Genomic DNA, 22,261 nt, shown 5'->3' on the forward strand with positions numbered 1-22,261 from the left:
GGAATATTACAAATAAGTGAGATCCTTCCCTCTCTTTTTTCTTATAGGGTAACCCTGGAGCAAATGGTCTCACTGGTTCTAAGGGTGCTTCTGTAAGTATGCTGGGTATCTGACATATAGTACTGTGGAGTAGAGGCACTTTCTGAGGGCAGCCTGTACATTCAGCTACCTCCTGAGCACCAGGTCTGTTTTCCCACAGGGCCTCCCCGGTGTTGCTGGGGCTCCTGGTCTCCCTGGTCCCCGTGGTATTCCTGGTCCTGTTGGTGCTGCTGGTGCTACTGGTGCCAGAGGACTTGTCGTAAGTGGTCATCATTGTGACTTTCTGCATCCTGAAATACTAACTCTACATCATTTTATCAGTACCTTAACTTTTCCTTAGTTTCTTGTTATGCCTTCTTTCTATAGTATGTCAAGATTTATATTTTTTATATAATTACATGTAAAAGCCTGCATACTTCTTCTTCCTCACATATACACAGACATATTCCTCCTGATATCTTAGAAGTTTGCACAGAGGGATGGGCTAAATGCTATATGTGAGTCTTACCATTTCACCAATACCATTTTCCTAGGCACAGTTTTTAGAAAACTTAAGTTTTTTCCTACTTTAACCCATAAAAATTCCAAGAGATTTTTTGACAAGAGAGTTTTGACAAACTTTTGTTTTTTGACCATATTTTTATATTGTATCCTAGGGTGAACCTGGTCCCGCTGGCTCCAAAGGAGAGACCGGTAACAAGGGTGAGCCTGTAAGTAGTTCTATAATCACAATTTTGTGTATTTATCACTATCAGTCTTTCAGTTCAGTTTCAGTAGCTAGACATAATACAAAAAATTATTTTCTACTCATCTGTTCTTTTCATTAAACAGGGTTCTGCTGGAGCCCAAGGTCCTCCTGGTCCCAGTGGTGAAGAAGGAAAGAGAGGCTCTACTGGTGAACCTGGATCTGCAGGCCCTGCAGGACCTCCTGGGCTGAGAGTAAGTTCTGAATACTCCAGACACACCAGAAGACCAGGATGACACCCATTCATGGGGAATTGATCAGAATTACTGTGTACATTTCCTAAATGAAAGAAGCATCTGCTTTCCATCTGTTTTATTAAATTGGTGACTCTCCGTTTGGTATGTTATTAAATTGATCTGCAAACAATGTTGACCTACTTTGACAGGATGCTCATCCATGGATTCCCTTGGTGTTTGGGTGCGGTGTTTTGGCTGGTGTGAGCCAATATCTCCCTCTTAGGAGAATCATGCTTTGTTTTGATGAACTCTGCCTTATCCGATTCAAGGGTTTTTCTAATTCCCTCTGGTCTCACCTTCTCTCCTGCAGGGCAGTCCTGGTTCTCGTGGTCTTCCTGGAGCCGATGGCAGAGCCGGTGTCATGGTAAGTTGCCCTTCAGTTACTTTCCAGGAAGGACCTTGATACTTCCAGTGCTTCTGGTGCTAGATATGTCCTCAGCATCAGCATCCTTACTCACCCTTTGCTTGTAAATAGGGCCCTCCTGGAAATCGTGGTTCAACTGGGCCTGCTGGAGTCCGAGGTCCTAATGGAGATTCTGGTCGCCCTGGGGAACCTGGTCTCATGGGACCCAGAGTAAGTTTCAGATCACTCCTCTGTAAGTCGTATCTGGAGCTGTTGCCTTCTTTAAATGGCTGCTTCATACTGACAGGAACAATAAAAACAACTAAAGTAGATTTGTTAGTAGACTTGCTGATGTTTGCCTTTTTAATTTAACTTTATTAAAGCTCCATAGATGTTTTTATGTATCGAGCTAGTTCATCAATTTCTTATTTATTACTTGATTCAGTGGCTATGAGTTTTTTGGAAAAATAGATCTGTTTTAATATAGCCAAATTAGGTTGGTTCTCTTATCAGCACAAATCTTTTATCTTAGTTTATGAGTTTTATATAAGGTGTTCATGAAATGTATTAGGGCTATACATTATTAGTTTATTAAATTCATAAGTGAAATCATTTTTCCAGCAATCTCAAAGTACTATAATGTATTCAGCATCACACTAGGCATAGAGAAATGACCTTTAGATCCAGAGATGCTCTAATCCATAGCAATGGAATAATTTTTTTGCTCTATTATCTCTTATGGGTGAATATCAACTGTAATTGTACCATAAACAAGTAATAGGGATACTAAATATGGCAATAAAAAATCCACTTTGGAAATTGCTTACTAAACCTATTTTTTCCATTATAAAGTAAATAGCGTGATACATTTTGTCCGTATAGTATGTTACTTAACAGTTCCTTCTGATATCTATAAATGGATCGGTTGCACTAAAATTCAATATAAGAAAGGCATGAAAAATAGAAGACAAATTTAGAGTTCTTTTCATTTCTTCCAGTGAGGAGCTAATATCCCTAATGATTCGTCCTAGGCAACAAACAAAAAGTGAAGAAAATGCTTTTGTGAGGCTTCAATTAATTTGAGCCTTGAGTATGTGGGCTATAGTGCCAACATGAAAGCATCCTCATTTATTTTATAGGGTCTTCCTGGCTCCCCTGGAAATGTTGGCCCATCTGGTAAAGAAGGTCCTGTGGTAAGTATTGCTCATTTTCCATTACATTTTCAAGGACACTTACTGCACCCTCATCAAGTCTACTTTTGTGGCTTATTTATACATGAATACATTGAAAATAAATATCAGCCACCTACATCATCTGGGAACAGAAGGTAATAGACTGTAATTATGGGGTCCAAATGAACACAGGACTGAAAGCAGAGAAGGGAAAAGAAAACCATGACTGGGGAAATTGAAGCAGGTGACAAGGGTATAGAAAGGGAAGGGAGAGAGAAATTGCACCATATGAGATTGAATTGGCTGTGTTCTGACATCCTATTTCAAAAAGGGAAATGGATTCATAATTTATTGACACTGCACATGAAGCTCTATGCATTCAGAAAACTATTCTGTTTCATCACTTAACAACATCCTAAGTCTGAGATCAGGAAACCACAGGATGCTGAGTAAAAGTTAAACTCTGGTTTCAGGGTCTCCCTGGTATCGATGGTAGGCCTGGCCCAACTGGCCCAGCTGGAGCAAGAGGTGAAGCTGGCAACATCGGATTCCCTGGACCCAAAGGCCCCTCTGTAAGAATCATAACTTTCTCCCCCAACCCCACCCCCATCACTTGTCACCAAACTCTAATATTTGTCTCCTGCTTCTCAGCCCACTTTACCTTGAGGCAGGTCCTTTCAACACAGGAAAACTGCAGATGACATTATGTAAAGCGTTACCTCCAGTGTGTCATTACACACTGCTGAAAACCTGCCTTCTGAGTTGTATACCTCCACAAACACAGAAACCCCTTTTTAGGCACAGAGCTACATGATGTTGGATCATGCCTTGGACAGAAAATTTAAAGCTGAGCAATGTCAGAAAAAACACCCAAAGAAGCAAAAAAAAATCAACATTTCAAAATGTCATGGAAAAATTGACACTGAATCTATATGTTTTTAATATTTTTATAGGGTGAACCTGGCAAAAGTGGTGATAAGGGTCATCCCGGTCTTGCTGGTGCTCGGGTAAGTGCTAATCTCTGTACTAATCTACACAGAAATCACCCAAGAAACACATATTTTGAGGCTATCATATACCATTATGTTACTTTCCCAAGAGTCATCCTCAGGGTCCTATTACCATCATAAAATGTCATTATTTATAACCACACAGATAAGGCAGTGAGCAGTAACAAATCAGAATATATGCAAAATCAGATTCCCACACATCTATTCTTTATTTTACTCATCTTATGACTAAGAGGCTATGAATATCTGCTAATATTCCCTGCTCCTTATAAACTGCCTTTCATCCATGGACTTCTCTTGAACTATATCAAAAGTTAATAGACAACATTCAGAACTTGGTGAAACTCAAAGCGAGTTTAACTCATGCTTAAATGTCAACTTTGTCTTGAGGAACTAACTTTGAAGATGCCTTGAAGTATCTTAAAATGCCTAACTTGTAACCATGATGCCTTTCTATTAAACATATTTTAGGGTGCTCCAGGTCCTGATGGGAACAACGGTGCTCAGGGACCTCCTGGATTACAAGTGAGTATCCCTGCTCCTTTCTAAATTAGAATATAGCTTATCCTTCAAAGCATCCAGCTCTGTTTTCCTGTACAGATGTTAAATGGCTAAGAAAGCAAGTGGGGCAGACATTGACATCCGTGATTTCTCTCCTGTCATTTTCAGGGTGTCCAAGGTGGCAAAGGTGAACAGGGTCCTGCTGGTCCTCCAGGATTCCAGGTGAGAAAACAAGAATGCAAGTCCTGATTTTGCCTACATGCTCCCCCTCCAGTGCCCTGTAACCCTCACCACCACCACACAGACTATGACTTCAGAGCTGGAGCCAGGGGCACAAGTTTTCCAAAGCAAACTTTTTTGAAATGCTTTAATAACACATAATAGCTTCCATGTTTAGGATATTGTTTCCTTCATAAGCCCAATTATTTACAACTCCCCTGAACTTGGCCAGAAAATTGATATCCTCATTTCTCTTCACTTAGGGTCTGCCTGGTCCCTCAGGAACTGCTGGAGAAGTTGGCAAACCTGGAGAAAGAGTGAGTAAACTGAACGATAATAAACTCACCAAATCTAAGCCTTTTGTTTTTTTGTTAATGCCCTACTGCCATGTAATTACAATATATAATAGAAAATTTCATATTTCACACACTAATGATAGTGTTCTACCTTGTTGGTGTTGAATGAGAAAATGAAACAACTTATTTATACTTTGTTCAAATTGCCTTGTTTTGTGGATTGAATGAAACAGCACATTATGAAAGCAAAACCTATCAATGAATATTTCATGTAATAGCTTTACTTTTTGTTTTGTTCTTCATCATGTTAAAATACAAATTATTTCCTTCTCCATAGTGAAAACGTAAATGCACTCATTTTCCATCAAACCAGACCCTGAAAAATTGCTTTAATGTTTTTCTTGGCATTCAAACATGACACTGCTATCCACAATCAGAGCATGAGTTCTGAGTCATTTTCTCTAATTGTGATGAATGCGCCTCAATTTAGTTACATTCTGTGGCCTGGTCTTCTTTGTCAACAGTGGGGCACAAAAAGAGACAGCTGGCCAGTAATAAAAGAGATACGCTTGGGTATACAATTAACTAGGTAATATACAGAATATGATAATGTCTATTAAGAAGGCAGTCTGTTATATAGCTAAAATAGGCAATGCCTGATCATGTTTGTTGCTATTTATCATGTTACCAAAGGAGATTGTCTGCTTTGTCACTTTTAAAAAAGATAATAAACTAAAAAATGGGAAACAAGTTTTCTGATACCAAGTTCCAGCATAAACACATCTTTAGCATCAATGTAATTTTCGTTTGGTATCTTTCCATAAAGTTGAAGGTTTTGTTACACTTGCTAGCCTTCACACTGAACCATTTTTGTGGGTAGAGCCCATACAGCCTAATTTTGAAGTTTCAGAGCAATTTAGATACTTTAACCACAAGTGATTTTAGAAGTCATGCACATATTTCATGATTTATTTACTGTCCTGTTTTGCCTAGGGTCTCCCTGGTGAATTTGGCCTCCCTGGTCCTGCTGGTCCAAGAGTAAGTATTAATTTAGTTAATTTTCATAAACTTCTGGCAATGTGTTTTTAAAAGTGCTTGTTCCTAGCACTGCCATTGATAACCTCCTCGAAAGAAGTTCCTAATCCTCTTCATAGTCAAATTTGATCTGTAGACATCATTAGGTTTCTAAGTTAATAGTAAAATTTTCTGATTAGTTGTTCATATTTTCTATTCAATAACTATGTGGGTACAAGAAACACAAATAAGCTAATATATGTGCTATAATAAATCCTCTTTATAGAAAAGAATAATATACTTATGAATGTGGCCAAATCTGAAACAAGAAAAAGTAATATTTAAGATCCAAAGTGAATGCTTGCAACACATGGTGATGTTCAAAGTCTAAAGCTAAATTCATGAATCTAGTTTTATGAAATAAAAAATACTCACATTTCTATGAATATTAGTATAACTACAATGATTAGGATTTTAAGACTAAAGTTGTTATATACTTAAGAAGACCTAAGTTAGTTAAGAAAAAAATAGTACCATAGAATAAAGTTAGAAAAAGCTCCTTTGACATACTAGTAAAGTGGAATTATAAGATAAATATTTAGCACCAGAGAATGCTATGTTATGGTGACATTTAGATGAAGATTTGGAGATATTCACCTAAATAGATACAAATAAACAACCATATACATATATGTCCCCTGTTGAGTAATTTTTTACATCAATATTGCATGAGATCAGAAATGGGACAGACATAGGAAAATGTGACCTTATCTATTCCCCATGTTATTCAACTAAAACTCCACAATCTTTTCCTTTAATTACAATGCACAACTAATATCTGTTTTTAACCTGTGAATGTAGCAAGGATAAGATCACCCCAAAAGTAAATAAATTCCAAAGGTTGACTACTATATTTCAGAAGTGAAAACTGTGGAACTGTAGCCCCAGAACAATAGAACTGAGTAGGATTCAGAGATTATTTCATGCCTTCCCTCCACTATACCCGTAAAAAATGAGAAATGAAAAACATTTACATTTGCTAAAGAGTGGCAGAACCAGGTCTAAAACTCCAAACACATGAAGACTTGGTGCGTGAAACTGTCTGAGAGTAACTTCTAATTGCTATCTTAACAGGGAGAGCGTGGTCCCCCTGGTGAGAGCGGAGCTGCTGGTCCTTCTGGTCCTATTGGAAGCAGAGGTCCCTCTGGACCCCCAGGGCCTGATGGAAACAAGGTAAAATTTTGTACTTTATAGATAGATGGAATGGACCAGTGTGCTGTACAATAAGTAGACCCTTTACAATAAAAGGACTGTTTTACAGATTTTTATTTATTCCCAACTCTGTGATTATTTTTACCTCAGTAAATAGCAATCCGATTCCAGCAAATCTTAATTATTATTTTTAAAAAATTACACCGGCCATGGTGGGGAGCACCAGCCCTCCAGGGGCAGAGGCAGAGGCATAGTGGGCTGATCTCTGTGGGATCCAGACCAGTCTGGTCCACACAGTGACTTCCAGGTGGGCTGGGACTACGGAGACCCTATCAAAAAAGGAAGCTTGAAGAGAGAGAGAAATCTCAGCATTCTACAAGAGTATTTTGCCCTTTTCTGATTACATTGTTAATTCTATTTAAATCTATTTAAAGGAGGGTAAATGAATCCTATTCATTTTTGAAAACAGGTTTTTGCCCTTTCAACATCCACACTATAAAGTTTCTAAAAGTAGTCTAGATTTTAATAAGAGTTTATAATGATGAAAATTCCCTGAATATACATATACCCAAAGGCACAAATATGAAAAATTGTGTTCCAAAATAGAACTGTAGTTTATATTTTTAAAGAAATAAAATTACACATGTCTGGAAACCAAAATTCTTTAGCCACAGTAAGAAGCAGGCAACTCATATTTCTTCTGATTCTTATCCTCAATGGGAAAAAAATGTAAAGAGTAGTTTCAAAAAGCTATTTTTATTATGTCAAAAGATAATGGGGGAAAAAACTGAAAAGGAGATAAGAGAGAGAAGAGGTAAGAAAGGAAATATGGTGGCATTCAATGGCGCTTTTAAAGGGATCTATTCATCTCAGTAGCTAGCCAACAGGCTTTAAGTATATAGAATTGTAGAGTTTTATGGAAGCTATAGTCTCCACTCTTCAGGAAACAATCAGCTCCCCAGTTGATGAGGTCTCTTTCTATGGTTTCTGGGCTAAGAGACTTACTGAAAAAGGTTTGTGGGCAAACATTTTTCAATCTCCCTTTCCCATTGTCCTGTCTTCTTTTCCATGCCTGTCTTTCTTAAGAGGATCAGGCGCTGGTTACAGAAGAATAGCAGCCACCGTCTCCCACTACCCTCTTCTCTTTAGTCATCATGTCATTAACAGCATCCCCTTATAATAGTCTCCCTCCTTTCAATGGCCCTCCTTTGTGTCTCTAAGCAGCCAAGAATGCTGTCTATTAAATGTTTAAATTGGAATTCTTCAAGAGTTTGATTCTTTACTTTCTTCTTTTGCCATTGAAGTAATTGATTTCACGTTTTTGATTCCAGGGTGAAGCTGGTGCGGTTGGTGCTCCAGGCAATGCTGGTGCCTCTGGTCCTGGTGGACTCCCAGGAGAGAGGGGTGCTGCCGGCATACCTGGAGGCAAAGGAGAAAAGGTAGTCTCTCAGTGTTGGGCTGGTATACATACCGTCCTTGAACTTGAGCCAAGAAGGCTGTGCAAGGGTGCCCAATAGTTTATAGTCCTTAGCAGGTGGTCTGGTAGCATTTTGACATCTATGTACATTTCCCAATGCCACCTAGCACCTAAGCATTTCTAAACTCACTAATCTGGCAAAATTCCTTGCTACCATGGAATTTCATGCAAACAGATGGTGTTGAGTAATACATGAGGCTCATTTTAATGCCACGGACAATAATGCCTCATCTTCCCCTAATTAATGGAAGAAGCGATATTGAACAGCTGTCAACCGTGCTATGGCATTCGTTATGCTGTAAGAGTGACCAAGCACCACAACCCGTTGTCATGTTGCCTTACCATTCTATCCCCATCAATTTGTAACTTGTTTCATTATGCCTCAGAGAAGTATATTTAAAAAAATGTTCAACAATAATCTGGAAAGTGTGTTGAGTGATTAGTTTCTTACTGCTTTCCTCATTCAACATCCTATTGGATGGTAGGAAACTGAGAATTTACTAAAAATCTTAAACAATGACGGGTATTATATAGAGTCTTCTGTAAAAGCACCTACAGTTGATTTTGATCTTGAAAATTAGTCAGAAACAAAAAGTTGCTCTTGTTTTATACTTTCAGGGTGAAACTGGTCCCAGGGGCGAAATCGGCAGCCCTGGCAGAGATGGTGCTCGTGTGAGTAGAATTCTGGTTTTATGTTTCTTTGTACTTCGATTTTTAAAAAATATTTTATTTAGTTCGAATTGAGAAAATTTCCAAAATAGAACTACTAAAGAATTCAATTTTAGCAAAATTGCAATCCATTTCTTCCTAGATCACTAATAATATCACTTTACATGTTCTAAAAGAAAAATTCAGCATGAAATACCTTTGAAAATCACATCTTAAATCTTCTACCTTCTTTAGTGTCAAATATCCCAACTACACACTGCACACAAAAATCTGTAGGTTTAGAAGAACATGAAATGATTGTCTTAAGTGATATTAAAGCTTTTAGAAGAATTGCAATTCTCTTACATTTTAAAGATGCACAAACCCTGGCAGGGCCCTACAGTTATTCACATGTATGCCCTAAGATTTGATGCCAGGGCAGCTTCAGAGATTAGCTGTGACTGCCAGGGAGATGCTGAAGATGACCCCACTGAGATGTAATTATCCTACCTGAGCTTCCAGGGGTGGTGCTTCCATTTCTCTGTTCTGTCACCTCTCTGTCTAAGCTGGTAACTGTAACACATTCTTGTAGTTTTCCCCTGGAATCACACAGTGCTCACAGGTCCAAGCAAGGCCACTCATTTGCTTCCCCCTAGGGAATTTTACAAGATCTGAGACTACAGATCTCCTAAATCCTTCACCTGTTCTGGCTTTTCACATTTCCAAAACCTTTATCACTGCCATTCTTGCCTCCCAAAACTGACTTCTGGGAACCTTGATAATTAGAACTGACATGAATCAGAGGCATTTTTAAAAGTTACATGTATTTATTTGTGTTTGTGTGTGTGTGAATGTATGTGGGAGTTTGTTCTCTCTTTTTACTGTGTGGGTCCCAGGGATCAAATTCAGGTTGTCAGGCTTGGCTGTAAATACCTTTACCTGCTGAGCAGTCTTGCTGGTCCTCAGAGGCTTTCTGGGTGTCCTATCAGAATGTACAATGTGGGCATTCTGCCATGCATAAGTATAGCAGCAGGGAATGGGGGCGGGGGTTCACTTTGGATGCTATGGATTGTTTTTAGTAAGACATGTTTCCTTTTGGATTCTAGGGTGCTCCTGGTGCTGTAGGTGCTCCTGGTCCTGCCGGAGCCACAGGTGACAGGGTAAGCATGCATTTTTACTGAGTTGTAACTCTCTGAACTAATAGCACTATTTAAAAATTCCTGCCTGCCCTAGACCCAAAGAGACTCAGCAATTCATTTTCATGGCTGGGTCTCTAGCCCACTTCTTTAAAAACCAAGCTGTGTCACAGAGCAGTAGGAAACAAATGCTGCTTGTTTGAAGTTCCCTTTCCCTCCCTATAGCTGTGCCAGCTGTCTGATCTATACCTTAATCCCTATCATTTGTTTTAAAGACTTTCCCTGTTGCCCATTAACAATATCCTAATGCACTAAGCCTTCTCAAAGCCTTCAATTGTAAAAAGAAAAAAAATCAATAAAATACATAGTGTTCCCATTTCACATCGAACAGTCCATTTAAAATAGACCTTATTTATTGTATTGCAAAGATTGCAGCAAATAGATCAGCCCTGTGTCCATCTAAAAATTAAAATGTCCTATTCCTGGTATTATGGTGACTGATTTATAGTGTTTTTGCTAGTGTACAACCAATACCACTCCAACTCTTAAAATGAATACAGCATTAAGTAGAGGACGAATTCGCTCCATTTTACTCTGTGAGATGGACATTAGTTATCTCTTCCAAGGCAACTACAAACTCTGAAAATAGCCCTCTGTTTACTGATGTTCACTTTCCCTCCCACCATCTATTTGAGGCACATTAACCAGCTTATCTCTGACCTTTGGTCCTCTTACAGGGTGAAGCTGGTGCTGCTGGTCCTTCTGGCCCAGCTGGTCCTCGAGGTAGCCCTGTAAGTAGAAATCTGAGTAATTTAGATAGTCATCCTTCACTGTTTATAGAAATTCATGAAGCTAAGGATGTAATAACATTTTATCTCGTACCTAGGGTGAACGTGGTGAGGTTGGTCCTGCTGGCCCCAATGGATTTGCTGGTCCTGCTGTGAGTATCAGATAATGGAAGTTAATCTAAAAACATCCCAAACTGTGGAGGGAGTATAGTGAGTCAGAATACCAGAACTTACTGCTGTTCCTTTTCAACAGGGTGCTGCTGGTCAACCTGGTGCTAAAGGAGAGAGGGGAACCAAAGGGCCTAAGGGTGAAAATGGTGTTGTTGGTCCTGCTGGGCCTGTTGGAGCTGCTGGACCATCTGTAAGTTGAATTCACTTGTGGTCAACACATCCATAAGTTTTTATAATTCAATATATGTCAATTCGGCGTTTTCTGTCTACTAAGGATTCCAACTAGATGATTTTTTTAAAAATTCATCTTTAAACACCTCTTAAAATTTACAAGTTTTGTACATATCGTCTTATTTTAATTCTTCAATAATTCATAAAAGGAACAACTTTCAAATTAAACAATCATATTTCATTTCTAAATTGTCTTCAGTGATAGAGGAGACATATGAGAATGATCCACCTAAAAAAAGAATAATATTTCTAAGAGTTACTTGTTTTTTGATTTATGCCACTTTTTTGTTTGCACTTAGGGTCCAAATGGTCCCCCTGGTCCTGTTGGAGGTCGTGGTGATGGAGGGCCCCCTGTGAGTAATTATAATGGACTCATCACTTTTCTTTCTTTGGTCCCCACTAGGAACAATTTGAAAGTTTTGGTAAATTTGATCTGTGATAAGGAAATGTTTGATATTCAAGTTCACTCTGATCAGATAAATCTTGAAGTGAAACAACATTGAAATGGTCAGCTACATGGACATTAATTTAACCCCAGCTTCAGCTCAGTACAACAGATATTCCTATGCCTCACTTGAAAGAATCATCAAGAGATCAAACCCAGGAAGTTTAATTGGGATATGGATAGAATACTTCTTTGGTGCGCTTTATCCTCTTGTTGATGTCTTACTTCTTCTGCCTGGCCAAGTTCCTTCACATCTTGACTTTCCAGAGACCCAGAAGTCCCTAGGAATGAACTCCACTGGGAGTTCATTTTTTCTCTTACTAGGCAGTACTTAATGCTCTGGATTGTTTTCATACCTCCCTCCATAAACAACAAGACTTTTCCAGTGTCTCTTCCCTTATACCCAGCCATGTGGTTAAGATGGTTACTAACATATACAAGTTAATATATAATTATGACAATGTTTCATACTCTTCCTCTGTCACCATCGGATAACATGTTAATGTTTTCAAAAGGACCATCACATCGGGTGTGGTGGCATGCACCTTTAATCCCAGCCCTCAGGAGGCAGAGGCAGGTGGATCTCTATGAGATCAAGCCCACCCTGGTCCACATTCTGACTTCCAGGCAGTCTGGAACTAGGCAGACCCTGTCCAAAAAAAAAGAACCATCATCAATCTTAACATGAAATGTGGACATCCCACATTTCACATTAAGATTGATGAAATGTAGCATATGATACACAACTGGTAGCATATGATAACATGTATGGAAGTATTGGTAGAGAGCCTTCAGGGTCCTGGTTAAATAGTATCCACCTGAGGCTGCATCTTTGGTCCATCTCTAGTCCCATGATGATTTTTCAAAGGAAAAATGTTTATCTTATGTGAATATTTGAAGTTGGTCTGACTATGGAATTTTAATGTGTTTGGTTTTTAGGGTATGACTGGTTTCCCTGGTGCTGCTGGACGGACTGGTCCCCCTGGACCCAGTGTAAGTACATCATTCCAAACATACATCTTCACTTACTCTTACCATAAGAACTGGCATCTGGTAGAACTAGTAAAAGAAAACTCTCTTGGGCATAGCAATATGACACAGCAGGTAAAGGTGCTTCCACCAAGCCTGACAACCAAAGTTCAATTTCCAGGTCCCACATGGTAGATGAAGAGGACTGACTCCCACAAATTGCTCTCTGACTTCCATACATATGACATACACACACATATACATACTAATAAAAGTGTTAAAAAAATAAAAACTCTATGACAATACATTAATATTTCCCAGCATTTTCCTGTTCTAAAATCAGCTTTGACAAACAATTAAGGGACAATCATTACAAATTACATTTTATAGTATCAGTTTTAGTAGCTTTTATTAATGCAAACACTCTTTGGAAGGCATGACCTCTTTGTTAAAAATAAAAGGAAAAACAGCTGCTTTGGTTGCACATCTGATATGTCTATATCTAATTACCCTTTATGGATAACATTCTGCCTCCATTGCTAAGGTATGATCTTAAATTTAAAGGTGGTTTGGCCTCTAGTTTAAATCTTATTTAAATTTAAATTCAAGAGAATTTAATTAACTACCAGGGATTAAGTCTTCCCATTAAGGTTTCAGGGAAAAAGAAAAACAAAGATGTTGATTTCTTGGAATCTTTTTACAATTTCATAACAGAAAAAATATTCATTCCTTGTAGGCATTTCATTAAACCTAGTTGAGAAGCATACACATTTTTTATTTATGAACAAGTTGCCAGTATTGGCTTTCGTCAATAAGGAGTGGGCAGAGTTCTTAAGAGCCCAAAGTCCCATTCATTTATAAATGACTCTTCATGGTTCTGATTCCAATATGCCAGGATACCAGTAACATAGCATTCATTGTGCTTTCTCACTGAAATTTCCTGCTGACTTGGTCTCATCAATTTGCTTTATTACAGGCAGAATTAATTCTTTCTATTGGGATCTTTAAAATTCTAAAGATGTCCAGGATGTTATTTTGTTGAATTGCCAGCATTGTTGCATCTCATGATCTAGAAGCTCTGTAGCTCCCTTTTAGACCCATAATGATTGACAGATAAATGACCTTGCACATTTGCTTGCAGGGTATTACTGGCCCTCCTGGTCCCCCCGGTGCTGCTGGTAAAGAAGGGCTTCGTGGTCCTCGTGGTGACCAAGGTCCAGTTGGCCGAACTGGAGAAACAGGTGCATCTGGTCCCCCTGGATTTACTGGAGAAAAGGGTCCCTCTGGAGAACCTGGTACTACAGTAAGTGATTTCATATTCCTTTTTTTAGTCCCTTATGTTGAGCTAGAACAAAGTCCTTCTATGAATCCTCAAGTGGCATATATCTGTTGATGAGGACTTGCGGGCTCTCAAGTAGAGCTCAGTTGAGCCAGGACATCTGTCCAGCACACAATAGGTGCCATCCTGTTAGCAGATGCTCTGAAAGCATATAATAAGGATGACAGAGAGTGAGGGAAAGCAGTATTATCGCAACAGCACTTTTAACTGCTGAGGCCACCTAAGGTATCAAGATTAGAAAATAATCCCATTTCTGTGGCATCCCTCTGTAAATTAATCAGTCTTTATAAGTTGCTGACTCCTTTAAACATGTGTTGCTCAGTGTAATTGCTGCTCTGAAAGGTACATTTGTTAGAACTTAAGAGATCAAGGAAAAACTTACTTCCCTGAATAGAGTTCATAAAAATTGGATCTCCCTCCCCGAATGGCTCCATTAATCCCAACCACCTACATTTTTTATGTATGAGTGTTTTTATGTGTACATGTTTTGCCTGCATGTATGTTTGTGCACCAGGGGCATGACTGGTGCCTACAGAGGCCAGAAAAGGGCACTGGATCCCTGAAACTGGAGTTACATATATATGTAACAAAAATGTAAGCTTACTGTTTTCCTCAGAGAAAAGATATTCAAGGATGTGTCCCACTGATAGGAACTCACCAGCATTTTCTGAAACTGAGGGCAGCTCCTTCTCACAATACTTAATCTGTATTATCAGCTAGGAGCTTACTAGTAAGCTTACCATTAATCAGTATTTTTCCTCTCATCCAGGGCCCTCCTGGTACCCCAGGTCCTCAGGGTTTTCTTGGTGCTCCTGGTATCCTGGGTCTCCCTGGTGCTAGAGGTGAACGTGGTCTGCCAGGTATTGCTGGTGCTTTGGTAAGTGTTTGACACCAATCTGATTCTCATTAACATAATAAAAGATTTTAAAAGCTGCCACTTCAAATGTGACAGATTGATCACTGAATAACTCCACTTAAGATTTTTATTCATGGCATTTTCTTTATACAGATCACATGTCACTTATCTAGGAAGCTTTAATACTACCTTACTTAGACACACACTATAAAGACACAGCTTAACATTATGCAGAATGATTTTGTTCTTTCTACGTGCTTAAGAACGATATAAGCTCTAATTGCATTTACTTCTTTGCAGTGTGAAATGCTGGCATCATTTATCCTGAAAAAAAAAAAAAAAAAAAAAAAAGAAAAGAAAGAAAGAAACTCCAGAAGTTCTGAATCATTCAATTTAACCCCGTACCTGACAACAGCTAGGAATCATGTCTTCTCCATAAATTTTATCAACTTTATGAATTAATTTCATTTGAGATATGGGTTGCAATTAGACTCCCTTGGTACAGAGCCACATTCTTTAACCACACAACTGACCCTCTAAGATTAGAGACAGGGTGAGGATGACACTAATGTGCTTCTTACCAGAATACAGCCCATTCACATTCAATTTACCTTCTCTCTTTAGAATTTCTTGGAGCCTGTTTGGGAGGGTAAGGTTAGCATTCTGATGAGAGTGATGTTATTTTATCTTCTCTGCTGCTATAGGGTGAACCTGGTCCTCTGGGCATCGCAGGCCCTCCTGGGGCCCGTGGTCCCCCAGGTGCTGTGGGAAGTCCTGGAGTCAATGGTGCCCCTGGTGAAGCTGGTCGTGATGTGAGTGCAACACTGGTTTATAAAATAGAGCTGAGCCTGATTTCATTGTGCGTAAATTTTGTGTGCTGAACTGAGGTATCCTGCTCCAAGTTTCTAAACTGGATGGTCTGCCTCTCCTTATTAAAACCTTTCTTCATATTAAAACTATGGAAATTAGGGCCCAAATATTAAAAATACTTCTAAAAATTGAAATTGGGAAGTTCTTGATCCCATTTTTTTGCAGTCTGAATAATGAAGGTAGAGTAGCTGAGACATGGGGCTGATGGTTCACAGAGCCTCACAAAGAGCCTTAATTTGCGTGGTGTCCTCACAGGGCAACCCTGGAAATGATGGTCCCCCAGGTCGTGATGGTCAACCTGGACATAAGGTCAGAACACTTTTTCTTCTTTCTCTAATTTAAAAGTGATTAAAATATTGTCAGACTGATGCTAAGCTTCATGTTTTGTCTTTGGTAGGGAGAGCGTGGTTACCCTGGCAACATTGGTCCCACCGGTGCTGCAGGAGCACCTGGTCCTCATGGCTCCGTGGGTCCTGCTGGCAAACATGGAAACCGTGGTGAACCTGTAAGTGTGCAAATACCAGTCCCTTAATGTTGTCCTCATGGGCTTCACTTTGACTTCACACTTAGGGACAATGGGGTCATTAGAAGAAGGCTCTTGGATTTAGCTGATGAATTTTGTTTTTCTTTTCTAATTCACAGGGTCCTGCTGGTTCTATTGGTCCTGTTGGTGCTGTTGGTCCAAGAGGTCCTAGTGTATGTACACAGTTAAGATTTCTTTACAAATTAACATTTAAGGAGAATAAGTGAGTGCGAACTATCAACTTAGAAAAATAGATAATATACAGCCTAGACTCTCATAGTTTAGTCCATGGTGAAGAATGATTCAGATAACTTGATTTGTTTTAAGTGTCTTCTGCTCTATTAAATAATGATAAGGACGTAGCCCTTTTGTGGATGGCACAACTAAAGCAGATGATCAGGAGAGATGAGAACCCAATTAGACTTTTACAGGTCTCTTGTAAATGGGTTAAACAGCATTTGAGAAGTGAGTGTCATTGTTTTAAAAAAGTAAAACCCACCTCTTTCTCTCTCCATAAAGGGTCCTCAAGGCATCCGAGGAGACAAGGGAGAGGCTGGTGATAAAGGAGCTAGAGGTCTTCCGGGCTTAAAGGGACACAATGGATTGCAGGGTCTCCCTGGTCTCGCTGTAAGTAAAACATGACCATTCTGCATGCATACTGACCTCAAAGGCTTTCAGTCAGAAGGACCTTCCTCAGATGCCCCCTGTTACTGTCTAAAACATTCTGCCTCAACTCCATTCCAATTCTCTAGTTAACTTCATCTCTCTCAGAGATGATGCTATTTCATATGCCAACACAAAAAGGTGAGTGTTAAGGGAGAGAGAAGCACATATATTAAAGTCTCCTGGCAACAGTGTCCTTCAACCCCACTTAAGACAAATATAATTAGAGGAATGACTAATGTTGCACTGTTGAAATAGCTTGTGGATAAAATAATTGAATATAATAGATATAATGGGAGAAAAGAACCCTCTTTACATTTTCAATTTTCTCAGTCCAGAGTCCACTGAAACTAAAATTTTCCATCCAATTTGGAGGTGGGGAATCTATCTATTGACACGTGTTCTGAAAGTGTAAATTTTTTTTCTATTCTCTCTTTAAAGGGCCAACATGGTGACCAAGGTTCTCCGGGCCCCGTGGGTCCTGCTGGTCCCAGGGTAGGTGAATCAAAGTGAAAGTTCATCTTTGCAGTCAACAATTGTCCAGGCAGTGAGCCCCAGGCTGCTGCTACCTGTGGAGTTTTGCTTACTTATATGCTCCTGGTTTCCTTCTTCCTTAGGGACCTGCTGGTCCTTCTGGCCCTGCGGGCAAAGATGGTCGCTCTGGACATCCTGGTGCAGTTGGACCTGCTGGTGTTCGTGGCTCTCAGGGTAGCCAAGGTCCTGCTGTAAGTATGACTTGAGGAGATAACTTAGAGCATCCCTGAACAAAGAAATGTTTTCTTCAGACTAAATCAAGCAAACTTTGACAACCCATGAAAGTAGCCCCACTTAAATATGCCTCTAAGAGATTTGTAAACTGTATGCAATGGGCTTTTTAAGTCTACCCCTGTAAGTGTGGCTGAGAATAAGTTACTTATTTACATGAACTTGTTTCTTTTTCTCATATTAGAACATGTTTTTGGTAGGAAACACTTCTGAAAATCTGCTATCCCAGATGCCTCTCTCACCATCACCCATTTAAAATCTCTTCCTTCATCCTTACCTCCCTAGGGTCCTCCTGGTCCTCCTGGCCCTCCTGGGCCTCCTGGTGTTAGCGGAGGTGGTTATGACTTTGGTTTTGAAGGAGACTTCAGAGCTGATCAGCCTCGCTCACCACCTTCTCTCAGACCCAAGGACTATGAAGTTGATGCCACTCTGAAATCTCTCAATAACCAGATTGAGACCCTTCTTACGCCTGAAGGCTCTAGGAAGAACCCAGCTCGCACATGTCGGGACTTAAGACTCAGCCACCCAGAATGGAGCAGTGGTAGGTTCAAATGTTCAACCCAGGTTAACTCTTCTCAAATCTGAACTTTTCCTTTAGAATGAAAATATGTTTGGAGGGGGAGGGGGAATCACATTATATAAAATTATGCCCAATTAATGAAACATTTCTTCTCCTAACCCATATCCACCCTCATTTGTCTGGTTATTTATTAATCTATTTATTTACTTATTTATTTATTATTTTTAGTTAAATAGAAGGCCTCAGGTATGCTAGGCAAGTTCTCTTACACAAAGCCACATCCCCAGGCCACATTTTACATTTTATTTTGAAACCAGGTCTCATTAAGTTGTCTAGGCTGGCCTTGAATTCACACTAGTCCAAGTAGGTCTTGAATTTTTAATCCTCCTGCCTCAGCTGGCTATCCTAATTTGATTTTTCATGGAGAAAAAGAGAAAAGGGATGAGGAATCTTAAAAATAGCCACTCTCTTCCCATTAAATGTGGAGCAGTAACATAACCATTAAAAATGTTCCTTATAGAGGGCTAGAGAGTTGATTCGGTGGTTAAGAGCAGTGGCTGCTCTTGCAGAGGAACCAGATTTGATTCCCAGTACCTACATGGTGGCTAATAGCTATCTTTAACTCTTGTTCAGGTGATCAGACCCCTCTTCTGGCCTCCTTGGGACCAGGCACCCATGTGGTACACTTACTTACATGCAGGCAAAACACTCATACACATAAAATAAAAAGAAAGAAAACAATTTTTTATTGTGGAAATCAATATTAAATATCATCAATGTATTATTATAATTAGAATGTACATTCTTTAGAGAAAAGTTTACCATCTGGCTTTTATTTTCCAAAAAGATTACTACTGGATTGACCCCAACCAAGGATGCACTATGGATGCCATCAAAGTATACTGTGATTTCTCCTCTGGTGAAACCTGCATCCAGGCCCAACCTGTAAACATCCCAGCCAAGAACTCATACAGGGGCTCCCAGGCCAACAAGCACATGTGGTTAGGAGAAACTATCAATGGTGGCAGCCAGGTAAGGAATCCTCTAAATATGCCGTCCTCTACTAAATATTATTTTTCAGGATCATTTGCTTTTTAATTATCTATGTTTTAATTCCTACTCCCATGGGCTTATTAAACAAAACTGCTCTTTTCTCAGGTTTCAGTTCTATCCTAGATTGCCCATTAAAAGATGGATTGATTGGACACATCCATCTAATTCAAAGTTATTATTCAAATTTGATTTAATGGGCAATCACTGGAGAAACGGACTAATGTCATTTCATGTGAAGGTGTACCGGCCAGCAGATAACCCCCCACCCCTGCTATGCATATGTATTTCAGAGCATGAGCAGCTTTTCTGAATTTTTAATCAAACATTTGCACCGATGTTATTGAATACCACTAGAATTCAATAAATCACAAAATTACAGGAAACAGAATGAGGTCTGACTCTACCTCATGGCTTGCTTATTCAAATGAAGGGACATTCACATTAACACATAACTGAATCAGGTGACTTATTTTAGATGACCTTGCTCTTATCTGGTAAATCTTATGTCCATCGTGATAACTAAGGATTTAAAGACAAGTAAATCGAGCTTCCTTTAAAAATCATCCTTTTGATGATTTTCAAATACAATTCCATTATTTCTCCTTATACCAGACTTTTTAAAAATTTTGACTTTTAATATTACTGTGTCCTCCACTTAACTAGAATTCCCATCTTCTCTCTAGTTTGAGTACAATGTAGAAGGAGTGACCTCCAAGGAAATGGCGACTCAACTGGCCTTCATGCGCCTGCTAGCCAACCGTGCCTCTCAAAACATCACCTACCACTGCAAGAACAGCGTGGCATACCTGGATGAGGCAACTGGCAGCCTGAATAAGGCTGTCATTCTGCAGGGCTCCAATGATGTTGAGCTTGTTGCTGAGGGCAATAGCAGGTTCACGTACACTGTTCTTGTTGATGGCTGCTCTGTAAGTAACAGAAAAAAGCAGGGGGAGTATTTATTTAGGGAAGTGGAATGGGGAATTCTAGCTTAGACTATTAAATGAGCAGGTGGATGAGACACCTAACTTATTTGATCTTTCATATTAAATATATTTAAGTTCATCTGACAATTCTCTTATAAATTCAGGGAATTTTTAACAAACATTGCCTTACAGTGTACTCTGAAGTACGGCAATAGACTTATACCCACAGTCATCGTTTCTCCTTTAATATTTAGAGTTTTTAAGTGGTAATATATCCATAATTTAAAACTTCTTGAGGTTTCAAAGGCTTTAGCTTTAATTTATAGTTTTATGTATTTATGCAATTAGTATGACATACATTTAATTTTTGTAGAAGTTTTCCTTTATAAAGGAAAACTATGTAAATATTTCCTACAATATGCTACAAATAGAAGGAAATTTAAAATTACTGCATACCTACCCAACTGTCTCTTCCCGGGGACACACACACACACACACACACACACACACACACGCAAATCTGAAAATGATATTATAAAAATAAGTCTCTAGAATATGTATCCAAATGCATTTAATACTTACAGTAGGTGGGAACTTCTCCCCCTAAAGGTACCCTTGACACTGTCATTTCAAAGATGAACTTGTTGATCTGGGGCATGTCTTCAGAATAATGTGCACAAGCCAAAAAGTTCTTATAAAATCTGAGCTTCAGACGTAAGCCAGATACAGACATAGTATTGTTTTATGTATTCTTTTTCTTCCTTTTTTTCAAACAGAAAAAGACAAATGAATGGGGCAAGACGATCATTGAATACAAAACAAACAAGCCCTCTCGCCTGCCCTTCCTGGATATTGCACCTTTGGACATTGGTGGCTCTGACCAAGAATTCCGTGTGGAGGTTGGCCCAGTCTGTTTCAAATAAATGAACTCGACCTAAATTAAAAACCAAAGAAAAAGAAACCTGAAAGAAACTTTCTCTTTCCCATTTCTTCCTCTTTTTTAACTGAAAGCCAAATCCTTCCATGTCTTCTATACATCTGTTTGCTTAAATCTTGGGCAGAAGAGAAAGATTGATCAGAGCATTGTGCAATACAATTCAATTGACTCCCCTCCCTCTCCCCCTGCAAAGATTTTAAGTTTTTTGTTTTTTGTTGTTTTTTTTTTTTTTTTTAACATTCTGACCCCTGTTGTGGAAATTGTCAACCTTTGTAAGAAAACCAAAATAAAAACTGAAAAATAAAAAAACCATGAACATTTGCACCACTTGTGGCTTCTGACTATCTTCCACAGAGGGAAGTTTAAAACCCGAACTTCCAAAGGTTTTTAACTACCTCAAAACACTTTCCTGTGAGTGTAAACCACCCTCAATGGGTGTTGACCTAGACAGATATGAACTGAGGTACTTGCTTTGTTTTGTTCATAATACAAAGGTGCTAATTAATAGTATTTCGGATACTTGAAGAATGTCAACGGTGCTAAGAGAATTAGAGAAGAAATACTCCTCTGTGTTGAGCTGTATTGTGGGTTTTTAAGAAATTTGAATTAGCAACCATATTTCCATTTTTACCCCCAACTGAAGGTTTCCAGATCCTTTGCCCAAAGTTTCCTCTTTCTTTAGATTCAGCACTGGTTCTTTGCCAGTCTCATTTTCATTCTTTTCCACGGTTCCAAAGAAGCCTTGTTTCTTAGACAAGCAGAAAAATCAAATTGTACCTATTTTGTATATGTGAGATGTTTAAATAAATTGTGAAAAATGAAATAAAGCATGTTTGGTTTTCCAAAAGAAAATATTGAGTAAAATTCCTTGCTTCAATGCTCTTTGCAATGTGAGTATAGACCTCTACCAACCATTAGAACAAGTGCCCTCATTAGATAGAAAATATGAAAAAGAGTAGAAAGAGCAGAGAACATGGAAGCACTCAAAGATCTGAGCTCCAATTTCAGCTGTGCTCCTGGTGGCTAAGTGGCCTTCAGCCTCTGAGCCTGCATTTCAGCTTCCATATCTAGAACTGGGAAAGAGCTCTTTTCTACATTATGAAGCATTTTAGCTACTCAGAAAAGGCAATTCTTGAGCAACATAGTATTGTTGACCTGTT

General features: G+C 39.0%; 1 protein-coding gene across 2 annotated transcripts in view; it reads left to right on the forward strand.

Annotated features, from left to right (window-relative positions):
• The window catches only part of Col1a2 (collagen type I alpha 2 chain), a 37,499-nt gene extending 15,551 nt beyond the window's left edge, over positions 1–21,948 (forward strand). The window contains exons 18-52 of one of the 2 annotated variants that reach the window (XM_008822559.3): positions 48–92; positions 200–298; positions 696–749; positions 871–978; positions 1,331–1,384; positions 1,496–1,594; positions 2,503–2,556; positions 3,009–3,107; positions 3,489–3,542; positions 4,017–4,070; positions 4,215–4,268; positions 4,529–4,582; positions 5,555–5,599; positions 6,710–6,808; positions 8,119–8,226; positions 8,883–8,936; positions 10,019–10,072; positions 10,786–10,839; positions 10,935–10,988; positions 11,090–11,197; positions 11,538–11,591; positions 12,623–12,676; positions 13,794–13,955; positions 14,761–14,868; positions 15,552–15,659; positions 15,973–16,026; positions 16,115–16,222; positions 16,360–16,413; positions 16,760–16,867; positions 17,345–17,398; positions 17,521–17,628; positions 17,954–18,209; positions 19,036–19,220; positions 19,925–20,167; positions 20,941–21,948. In XM_008822559.3, the coding sequence (XP_008820781.1) occupies positions 48–92; positions 200–298; positions 696–749; positions 871–978; positions 1,331–1,384; positions 1,496–1,594; positions 2,503–2,556; positions 3,009–3,107; positions 3,489–3,542; positions 4,017–4,070; positions 4,215–4,268; positions 4,529–4,582; positions 5,555–5,599; positions 6,710–6,808; positions 8,119–8,226; positions 8,883–8,936; positions 10,019–10,072; positions 10,786–10,839; positions 10,935–10,988; positions 11,090–11,197; positions 11,538–11,591; positions 12,623–12,676; positions 13,794–13,955; positions 14,761–14,868; positions 15,552–15,659; positions 15,973–16,026; positions 16,115–16,222; positions 16,360–16,413; positions 16,760–16,867; positions 17,345–17,398; positions 17,521–17,628; positions 17,954–18,209; positions 19,036–19,220; positions 19,925–20,167; positions 20,941–21,087 (3,207 nt within the window). In that variant the 3' untranslated portion in view covers positions 21,088–21,948. The remainder of the gene's footprint in view (positions 1–47; positions 93–199; positions 299–695; positions 750–870; positions 979–1,330; positions 1,385–1,495; positions 1,595–2,502; positions 2,557–3,008; positions 3,108–3,488; positions 3,543–4,016; positions 4,071–4,214; positions 4,269–4,528; positions 4,583–5,554; positions 5,600–6,709; positions 6,809–8,118; positions 8,227–8,882; positions 8,937–10,018; positions 10,073–10,785; positions 10,840–10,934; positions 10,989–11,089; positions 11,198–11,537; positions 11,592–12,622; positions 12,677–13,793; positions 13,956–14,760; positions 14,869–15,551; positions 15,660–15,972; positions 16,027–16,114; positions 16,223–16,359; positions 16,414–16,759; positions 16,868–17,344; positions 17,399–17,520; positions 17,629–17,953; positions 18,210–19,035; positions 19,221–19,924; positions 20,168–20,940) is intronic. The other variant, XM_029558343.1, reaches the window with a different exon arrangement.
• The last annotated feature ends 313 nt before the right edge of the window (positions 21,949–22,261 follow it).

This window comes from Nannospalax galili, unplaced genomic scaffold (assembly GCF_000622305.1).
Source record: "Nannospalax galili isolate Female #2095 unplaced genomic scaffold, S.galili_v1.0 scaffold85, whole genome shotgun sequence".
NCBI lineage: Eukaryota > Metazoa > Chordata > Mammalia > Rodentia > Spalacidae > Nannospalax > Nannospalax galili.